Source organism: Cololabis saira, chromosome 9 (genome assembly GCF_033807715.1).
Source record: "Cololabis saira isolate AMF1-May2022 chromosome 9, fColSai1.1, whole genome shotgun sequence".
NCBI classification, from domain to species: Eukaryota; Metazoa; Chordata; class Actinopteri; order Beloniformes; family Belonidae; genus Cololabis; species Cololabis saira.
In genome coordinates, this window is record NC_084595.1 from 21438633 (window position 1) to 21449217 (window position 10585).

Here is a 10585-nt window from a genome sequence, read left to right on the forward strand (position 1 = left end):
TCAAGTACTGGGGTCGAGTACTCTGTCCACCTCTGGTCATTTTCACAGAAAATAACTGGAATGTTAAGCACTGAATGATTAAAGAATGTTTGATGATCATGATTACATGTCACATTCATTTATTCACTAGTTCATTCAGTACAGTACTTACAGTTAAAGAAACTGTGATCAATTTCACCCATTCTTCATTTTTCAGTTTACTTTTTTTTTTTTGTTGTTGTGTTTTTTTATAGGAATTTGTCCCTAGGAACCCTTTTTCAAGTTCTCGTTTACATGGGACTAAAACAAACGTCGGACTCCTGTAGAAGCTTCCTGTTTTGAAATAAATACGCCGGTGACTAGTTTATTCTCTTCTTCTTATTATTCTTCTTCTTCTTCTCTATCAATTTCTTTATTGTTTTTAGAGTAAGTTTGTTCAATTTCATTGATAAAGTTAGCATATAATTGAATCCTTCATTCAGCAAGCGACGGTAGTCGTACATGTCATAACGTTTTTCTGTATTTTTTTTCTTCTGAAGACGTACATTTTTAAATATTATATTATATTATATTATATTATATTATATTATATTATATTATAAATATTATATTATTATTGTTATTATTATATATAGTATTTAATTTAAAAAAAAGTTTTAGTTGTAAACCAGTCCCGACGTACTCTTACCAATAAAATGCAATCTTGTCTTTTAATCGATAATTTTAATAAAACGACAATTCGGGGAAGTGTATCTCTTTTTAAAATATTTCTGTTTGAAGGTGATGGTTCTTTTAACTTTAGTTTAAACCGTAGTGTCAGCTGGCTGGGCATCAGGTTGACTTTTGTTGACGTGCGGGACTCGCATCATTTTTTTTACTGGCACGTCTTCAGTTTTCTTTTCTGTCCTATGTTCCGACATACAGGAGTTTGTTTTGAGCAGAGGAGCCATGCCTTTCCTCCACGGGTTTCGGAGGATCATTTATGAGTATCAGCCGCTGGTGGACGCGATCATGCGCGTCGTGTGGCTGGAGGGAGAGAGTCCCGAGGACAGGTGAAACTGAACATGACATGTTTCATGTTTTAGGATCTCTATGAACTTTCCTATTTGCATCTTTAAAAACTCACCTCTCAAGCGTGATAAGACTGGAGTTTGAAAAAATAACACAAAAACTGGCTCTTGGGAAGGTCTTTTTTTTTTCTAGTGTGTGTGTGTGTGTGTGTGTGTGTGTGTGTGTGTGTGTGTGTGTGTGTGTGTGTGTGTGTGTGTGTGTGTGTGTGTGTGTGTGTGTGTGTGTGTGTGTGTGTGTGTGTCATATATATATATATATAATTTTATTTATTTAGGCAAGGCAAGTTTATTTATATAGCACAATTCAACACAAGGTGCTTTACATTGACATTAAAAGCGGCAAGACATAATTAGACAGTAAATAACAAATAAGATTGAATAAAATTATGGATAAGATGATAAGAAAAGAAGTAAAATAATAAAAAGCACAAGCTGTTAAAAAGGGCAGTAGAGTACAGCAGGTAAGCATTCAATTTAGGAGTACGCTTCAGTAAACAGTAATGTTTTTAGGCCTGATTTGAAGGAGCTGACAGTTGGAGCAGACCTCAGGTCTACAGGAAGTTTGTTCCACCGGTGAGGAGCAGAATAACTGAACTGCCTCACCTTGCTTGGTTCTGGTTCTTGGAAAACACAACAAACCAGATCCAGATGAACCTCAGGGGTCTGGGAGCTTCATAGGAACTAACAGATCCTGCATGTATTTTGGTCCAAGACCATTCAGGTCTTTGTAGACCAGCAGTAAGATTTTAAACTCTTTCCTTTGACTCACTGGAAGCCAGTGTAGCGATCTCATGACCGGTGTAATATGGTCCAGTTTCCTGGTGTTTGTAAGGACTCTGGTGGCAGCGTTCTGGATCAGCTGCAGCTGCCTGATTGATTTCTTGTTAAGGCCTGTAAAGATGCCATTGCAATAATCCAACCTACTGAAAATGAATGCATGAATACGTTTTTCCATGTCTTTAGACAGAATCCCCTTAATTCTAGCAATGTTTTTCAGATGGTAATAGGCAGATTTAGTGATAAACTTTAGATGGCTGTTGAAGTTCAGGTCTGAGTCAATAATTACATTTAACATTTTATTTGATTGTATTTTTTATTTTCCTCCCTGTGTCTTGTCAGAAGTCCTGAGGATGAGTCTGGTCGGTGTCGCTCTCTAGCAGAGCTCCTGGAGCAGGAGTCCCAGTCAGAGGTGTTTGTGGAGGGCATCAGCTATGCCCTGTTTAAAGTGGCCGAGCGGGGACTACTTTATGCTGTTAAAATCCTCCTACGCCATGGGGCTGATATAAACTTTGAAGGTGAGTTGTTTTTTATGTTTTTTTTTGTTTTTTTTTTACATTATAGAAAATGTTATTAAAGCTTTTACAGTGAGTGGAAAATGTTGCAATTCTGTAACTGCAGCTTGTTTCAAGTTAACTCATATTTAAATTCAAGTTCTACTCTCATTTGTCATTTTTGATGTAAATTAGTTGTCATCACCACCAAGTATGTTCAGCATTGAGAATTTCACACATTTGGGACGAGCTGCTGCTCCTCCACATTGAGAGGAGTCAGCTGAGGTGGCTTGGGCATCTGTACCGGATGCCTCCTGGACGCCTCCCTAGGGAGGTGTTCCAGGCATGTCCCACCGGGAGGAGACCCCGGGGAAGACCCAGGACACGCTGGAGAGACTATAGCCCCTTTCACACAGCCAGTTCGAGGCGAGAACGTTGCGCCTTTAAGCCGCCTCGCTGTTCTGTGTGAAAGTCACGGAGGCGGAATGGGGGGGCCAAGTGGCCCCACCAATAAGCCGGCAGCGGAGGTAGTCACAGAGCCGAAACGGGGACTGTGTGAATGACACAGCCGGCATGCCGGCATGCCACTAGACGCTGACGCTGTCGTCACGCCTCTGATTGCGGAACGCCGGCATGCTGTGTGAATTTACAGACGGGAGCGGCGTTATGCCGGCGTTGTATGGTTCTGTGTGAACCAACAAAGGCGGCGTATTGGCAGGACTTCTTTACACCAATATTGCGGAATCTCTGTGTGAAAGGGGCTAGAGTCTCTCGGCTGGCCTGGGAACGCCTCAGACTCCCCTGGAAGAGCTGGAGGAAGTGTCTGGGGTGAGGGAAGTCTGGGCATCCCTGCTGAGGCTGCTGCCACCGCGACCTGGGAACGGATAAGCGGTAGAAAATGGATGGATGGATGGATGGATGGATGGATGGATGGATGGATGGATGGATTGGACAATATGTGGACAGCAGAAATCTTACACTGTTGCTTGTTTCAGACAAAGTCTTGCATTGTTATTTAGGACTAATTTAATTCAATGTTCATTTTATTTTGATCTCATTTTATAATCCTACAGAGACATTTTTAAATTGTTATAATGATTCTGGTACCAAAATATGGATTTTATTTTATTTTACTGCTGGTTTTCAGTTTGATAAAAGAATGGATTCATGAGCGGTCAACCTCCCACATTTGGAATTTTCAGGAGTATTTTATTCCAAGTTGGGCATATGTATGGTTAATTAATCTTAACAGGTGGATCCAGAAACTGTTAACAATGTTTTACTTCAGTGCTGATATACAATTGGTTATGTGAACTGCATTTCTTATTCCCCTCCACCTTATGAGTAATCCCTCTGGAGGAGGTTTATTTATTCACTTCAGACATGATTGACAATTTAAACTTTTAAAATTTGTAACACTAAATTGAGATCAGGCCAAAGTGCATCTTCAATGATATTTTTGAAAACGTGGTTTTAGTCTTTAAGAGGTTTTATCATTTTGTGTATTTAAATCAGGTAGAAATACATAGTGCACAGGTGTCGAAGGGAAGAAAATTAATTAAAAATGTAAAATAAATACATTGGTGTGTGAATAGTTAGTTAGTTTCAAAGCCCAACTATTTTTGTGTGTGTGCTAACTAAGGGCCAAATCCACAAAAGGATTGCGCGGCTTTTGCGGCCGCTAAACCGGTGCAAATGAGACAAAAAGAGAGCGTCTAATTCACAAAGCACCCGCAAAGGGCGAATTGCTCCACAAACTGCGCTGCCAAGCAAATAGTGGCATTGTGCGCCGGTGCCATTTGCATGCATGCAAATTAGGTAATATTCATAAATTCGGCTCAAAATTGCCCCCTTTCTATGCAAATAAGCCTCATTGCAAAAAGCGCCTATTTACCACACGCAAAAATAGTGGAGCAAATACCGTCTTTCAAGCGTGTATTACTGTAACTGCGCGCAAAATCACTCTTCACTCCCCCTGCAGCTCTTTTTCTCTCTCTCTTCAATGTGATTCAAGCCTGTGTGATACTGAATGATATTAAGGGTGAAATCTACATTCAGACATGACTGTAGACAGTCAGATCAAGTGGGGTTGTGGACTTATCGGATTTAAAAATAAAAGTAACAGGACGGAGTTCAGGATTCATCCATACATAAGGGGCTGCTTTATTACAAACAATTCCACCGTATAAACATATAAATCTAGAATGTGTTTGTTTAACAGCTGACCTGTAGGTGTGTGTAGCAAAACACAGAACATGAATTACCGTCAGATCCTGATCTGGGACCTCATCTATAAAGCTTGCTTGCGCACAAAAGGGGCCTGAAAGATGCGGCGACGCGCACTGTACGGTGCGCGTTGCTCTGCGTCGATTTAACGCGGAACCATAAATCAGCCTTGAACAGCACTGAGGGAGGAGGGAGGAGGGGGAGCGGGGCTCTTCGCACGTAAATCCACAAAGATCAGATTGCGCCCGCAAATAGCGCTGTGAATTGCGCTGCATTTGCGCCCGCAATTTGCCCCGCTTTAAGGTCCTATTCACAAAAGATTTTGCTCTAATGATATACCGGCGCAAACACGCCCATAAATCTCTGCACCTGAGTGCAATTTGCCCTTTTCTGAGTAGGTGAGCGGAGCTGTTTCCAGTGTTCTCCGTAATTCAGCACACAGATTGGTCCCTAATGAAAACTTCAGAGAGCACAACAGCCTCAACTTTCACGTATTTGTACTTCTCTAGTATTTCGCATGTAGCTAGATAGATAGATAGAACTTTATTCATCCCCAAAGGGAAATTCAATCGTCCAGCAGCTCATCAAAACATAAACATAAAAATCAACCACACTTCCATTCAGACAATAAAAGCACATTCATAATATTAAAATAAACATATAAGGTTTAAAAAAAAGAGTGCACTGGCCACCATCGTGTGGTAGAACATAGCCATCATCTCCACACACACATAAAGACCTCAGTTGTATGACATAAGCTAATGAAATGTGAAATGTTAAGAGGCTGTGCGCATTTACGCACAAGGCACAGCACCAGTAACTTCATTAACACCGGATCGGGATCAGATCAGGATCTAATGGTAATTCATGTTCTTTTTGTTTTGCTACACACACCTACAGGTCAGCTGTTAAACACACACATTCTAGATTTATATGTTTATACGGTGGAATTGTTTGTAATAAAGCAGCCCCTTATGTATGGATGAATCCTGAACTCCGTCCTGTTACTTTTATTTTTAAATCCGATAAGTCCACAACCTCACTTGATCTGACTGTCTACAGTCATGTCTGAATGTAGATTTCACCCTTAATATCATTCAGTATCACACAGGCTTGAATGACATTGGAGAGAGAGAGAGAAACAGAGACAGACGGGGAGTGAGGAGTTTGCGCGCAGTTTAATACACGCTTCTGAAACACGGTATTTGCTCCACTATTTTTGCGTGTGGCAAATAGCTCTGGCCTTTCTGAATTAGGCGCTTTTTGCAATGAGGCTTATTTGCATAGAAAGGGGGCGATTTTGCGCCGAATGTATGAATATTACCTAATTTGCATGCATGCAAATGGCACCGGCGCAGACTGCCACTATTTGCTTGGCAGCGCAGTTTGTGGAGCAATTCGCCCTTTGCGGGTGCTTTAATTAGACGCTCTCTTTTTGTCTCATTTGCACCGGTTTAGCGGCCGCAAAAGCCGCGCAATCCTTTTGTCAGGATTTATCACATATCACAATATATATCAGACTTATAATAAAAATAGCGCTGATCGTGTCCCTCTGTGTTTGAAGCGTCAGTCAGGACTCTGCTGCTGCTGCTGCACCTGCGGTGACACGCTGGGAACCTCCTCCACTGCTTTAGGACAGAACAAATGAGGGGCTTCCTAGAGCGTTTAGGGGCTCCACGGAGCCCCTCATTTCTTCCCTAAAGGGACACAGATTTTTTTATATATATAATGAGTTTTACGCGCGCGTGAAACCTTTACGTGCGGGTGTAAGCCTAAATTATGGTTCCGCGTCACCAACGCAGAGCCTACGGCGTAGGGTACACGGCGACGCGCACCTACGCCGTAGGCTCTGCGTTGGTGACGCAGAACCATAAACCCGCCCTGAGCAGCTCTGAGGGGAGACAGGAGAGGAGGAGGGGGAGCGGGGGGTGAAGCGGGTCTGCCGGGCCCTTCTCACAGGGTGTGATTTGCAGTTAATGGCTGATCCTACCGTTAGTTTTTAAACTGTAAAAAGTGGGGGGGACAAAAACATGATTTTGAAAAGACGGGGGGACATGCCCCCCCCTGTTGCGCCGGGGCACTCACGGCGTTCCGCGCAGCAACGGCGTTCTGCTACTCACTCGCTTTATTTTATATTATTTATTTTTCTACTTTTACTGTGACCACCAAATAATGTCGTTTTCCTGTCCTCCACCTCATCCACAACATCTCGATCTCAGATCTCAGTGAAATTCAGTGGCACTGTGGCTCGACTTTATTTTTTATTTCTGCAGTTTTCATTATGGACCAATCTGTGTGCTGAAATATGGAGAACACTGGAAACAGCTCCGCTCACTCAGACAAGTGCAAATTGCACTCAGCCGCAAAACTTTATGGGCGTGTTTGCTCCGGTATATCATTAGAGCAAAGTCTTTTGTGAATAGGACCTTAAAGCGGGGCAAATTGCGGGCGCTAAAGCAGCGCAATTCACAGCGCTATTTGCGGGCGCAATCTGTTCTTTGTGGATTTACCCCTAAGTGTGATAGCTAATTAGTTTTCAAGTTTATTTTTTTTCTTATAATTTTATTTGTGGTGTATTGTCCTGGTTACATTTATTTTGTTTGAAATTAACATTTAATAACATTTTATACTATAAAAAAATGATGAGAATGTTCTTATTTCCCTGGTTACTCTAAGTAGCTGCATGCATATAACACTTTAGAGAATCAGGGAATTGAGAGAATTAGGGAAGCAGAGTTATGTGTCACTGTTTGGATGAGACCTGCTAGGACTGAGCCAGACTCCGCTGTGGTGACCCCTGGTGGCTTCAGGCGTGCGCTTCCTCAGGGACGTAATTAGTCGACTTCTTCATTCATCTTTCACATTTCTTGAACGCCTCGCTCTCCGTTAACTTAGCTCTGACAAATGCTCCAACATAGCACACAGAAGTGCTCCAGTTTCACTATAATTTTCTCAAGTATTTGCCATTCTTCATGTTTAAAAATAGACCGTGAGCTTTCTAACAGCCACACTGCTGAAGCAAATGTTTAGTTTGGGAACTATCGTTACTCATTCAAGTCTAATCCTCTCTATTGCTCACATTCTCTGTATTTATTCTCAGTCTTTCCTCAGTGGTTTTTTTTTTGTTTTGGGTTTTTTATGTGTTTGGATGCAGTGAGTAAACTTCAGTTTTGATGATATTTTTTTCAGGATGCAGGGGCTCAGGGCCACCCGTTCAGTAACTTGTGGGATTTTTCTTCGACAGATTTGATGCCAGTAGTGTGTTTTAAATATTCATGTCAAAATTATGTTTAAACTCAATTTTATAGATTCATTTAAAAAAGGTCTATTTTTTCTATTCTTAAGATCCAGTGTCATACTACAACCCACTACATATAGCTGTGTTGAGGAACAGGCCAAACATGGTGAGGCTGCTGGCTGGGCATGGAGCAGACATCGAAAAGAGGGACAGGGTGGGTATATCTGAATCCTTTCTTAACCTTACCCAGTAATTTCTGATGTTTTTGATCAGTAGGCGTAAACAGCATATGCTTTGTGTTTGTAGATTCATGAGAGCAGTCCCTTGGATCTTGCCAGTGAGGAGTCTGAGAGATTGCCTTGCCTGCTCACCTTACTGGACCTGGGTGCCAGTGTGAATGCAAGGGACAAACATGGTATTTTTACAGTAACAACAAAAACTAAACCTACCTAACTAAAAAAAAATTAGTTCCAATATCCCTTTATTCATTCTGCTTTTGGTCTTATGTCAAAAGGGAAAACGCCCTTGCTTCATGCACTAGCAAGCAGCGATGGACTCACCGTGCACAACATAGAGAACATCCAGCTCCTACTAGAGAGAGGTACCGACCCTAAAATGTCACCCATCTTCCTCACCCTTTTTTGCCTGCATTTGGTCATTCAAGTACTATTGTAAACACGGTCAAAACTGAAGCACCGGCAGCAGGCGTATTGAGACCAAAATACAACATGCACTGACACATTTTACCCAATAAAGCAACTGACTGGCAAAGTAACAAGGATGATGAGTCACAAAGAAAATCTTCAAAGCAGCTCACTCAAAAAGGCCGACACAGGTCCTGAAAGTTTCTAAACAAAAAGGTTTGTCATATTGAATTATCTTCAGGTGTTATGAGGACGATCCATTAATCATCTGGTTTGGAACAGAATACGTTTTTTGATGATCTTTGTAAAGACTGACAAAATAATTCCTGTCCAGTTGGTTGGTCAACATTGTAGACTCTCATGCTCCAGTGTTTGCAGACACTTAGAATGGATCCCAAATGTTATTATTAATGATATCTCCTTTTTCTTTTTATTTCAAGGCGCTAACGTTAATGCTTCAACTGTGGACGGGGAAACGGTTGTGTCATCGTTGGTGTTTTTAGTAAAGGAAGCTCTGGAAGCCAGTGAAGAGGACGCTGCTGAGATTGGTAACTTCTGCCAGAAAACCACACGGCTACTGCTGGCGCATGGTGTGGACCCCAGTTGCTGTCTGAACGAGGATGGAGAGTCCTCTCTGATGCAGACAAGCCTGGAGCACTTTGACATGCTCTTCCCTCTGGCTGTGCTCCTAATCCAGAGTGGAGCCTCTTTGGTTTGCTCCTATCACAGTGACTCCTGTTGGTCAGGTTACAGCCTCCTTTTCCAGCGGCTCCAAACAGTCCTGCAGCAGTGCTCCGATCAGAGTCGTGCCGTTGAGCTCTTGGAACAAGCCGAGGTTTTGCTGGACCTAGCAAAAGTAAACATCTCCACGCTACATCTCCCTCCTGGGATGGAGCTCCCTGTGCCCGGTCAGGATTCTCACCCGTATGCTCAGGATCTGTTAGACCTGCACAACCGTGTTGTAGCACGTGAATCAAGCCCACTGCCTCTACGCTCCCTTTGTAGAGCATTTATACGGAGCCACTTGCAGCCCTGGCCCCTGGAGGCCAGGGTCAAAGCCTTGCCTTTACCAGATAGACTGAAAGACTTTCTTCTTCCCGAGCACACATACATCCCAAAGCCAGGCTGGGATTGCTTCAAACCTCAGCAGAGCCAGCGCTGATATCAACTACTGTCCGAGTCAGCATAAATGTAGTAATTTGTGTAAAACATACAAGTATTTCTCCATGAATTACGCTAAATTGAACATACCATCGCGGCCTTTGGTCTATTCTTATCCTCTCTGCCAAATATACAGACAGAAGTGTATATGTTTACTTTAAGATACAAAGGTCTCTTTGTAAAAATTAGTCTGTGATTTGTGACAATTTTTTTTCTCTGTCAGTATTTAATATTGTGGCTCTACAGTTCAGTGTGAACTTGCCAGACGAGTAAAGGCAGCTGCAGTACACCATAAACGCCAGCAGATGGCGGTGTTGCGCTTGCGCTTCACGCGTGTCTCAGCTGTGAGGGTCAAAGATTTAGTCATGCTCAGAGCAGCCCATTAAAGTTGATCTAGCTGAGTAGTGTCCATTTATATTTTATGTCCTCAACGTGATGGCGATATATTGTGGAATTTGTGTATCTCTTTTGCCAAAAATGAAAATGGAACAATAAAAACTGTGTTTCATGAACACTTCTCTGTTGGTTTAATTTGCAAATTTACATTTATGCGCACGTTGCTGATTATTGTTCTGGTAGTGCCATGCTGAACACGATGCCATGCTTACACTTGGCTTGCAAAGGGGGAATAATAAATAGTATGTAAGTAAGAAGTGGATGTACTCGTGCACCAACACGCAGCAGAGTCATTGCTGAGGAAAAGAGGCAGGATTCAAATGCAACTGCACAGCAGGGAGAGTGTGTCTTCAGATGCTTTGACATAATGGGCTGCAGTGGCTGCTGGAGTAGAAAGTTTTACCAAGCATTCTTAATGACCATCTTTAAATTCTGATGAATTTAGGGGCTGCGTTTCCCCCTTTCTCACTCGTGCACTAAACCCAGTTCGATCCTCGGAAATAGAAAAAAACTCAGAAATACCTCCATGAACCATACCAGGACCGTATAGGATCAACAATATGTGTTTACGTTCATGAGTGTATGTGTGCGAGAGATGAG

General features: G+C 42.3%; 1 protein-coding gene across 3 annotated transcripts; it reads left to right on the forward strand.

The window, feature by feature from the left end:
• Nucleotides 1-297: 297 nt before the first annotated feature.
• On the forward strand, nt 298-10084 carry asb6 (ankyrin repeat and SOCS box containing 6). 3 transcript variants are annotated; one of them, XM_061729906.1, is made up of 7 exons: nt 298-334; nt 904-1031; nt 2169-2344; nt 7892-7998; nt 8091-8199; nt 8299-8385; nt 8869-10084. In XM_061729906.1, exons 2-7 carry the CDS (start codon nt 928-930, stop codon nt 9588-9590), a joined length of 1305 nt encoding a protein of 434 aa, XP_061585890.1. In that variant the 5' UTR covers nt 298-334; nt 904-927; the 3' UTR covers nt 9591-10084. The 3 variants fall into 3 exon arrangements, with proteins under 3 accessions (XP_061585890.1, XP_061585891.1, XP_061585892.1); XM_061729907.1 differs by lacking the exon at nt 298-334 and adding an exon at nt 349-405; XM_061729908.1 differs by lacking the exon at nt 298-334 and having other exon boundaries at nt 669-1031; nt 2172-2344.
• The last annotated feature ends 501 nt before the right edge of the window (nt 10085-10585 follow it).

Coding starts and splice junctions, on each gene's coding strand:
- asb6 (XM_061729906.1), top strand. CDS start 928: ATGCCTTTCCTCCACGGGTTTCGGAGGATCATTTATGAGTATCAGCCG. Junction 2,345..7,891: donor GGCTGATATAAACTTTGAAG/GTGAGTTGTTTT, acceptor TCTATTCTTAAG/ATCCAGTGTCATACTACAAC. Junction 8,200..8,298: donor GAATGCAAGGGACAAACATG/GTATTTTTACAG, acceptor TTATGTCAAAAG/GGAAAACGCCCTTGCTTCAT.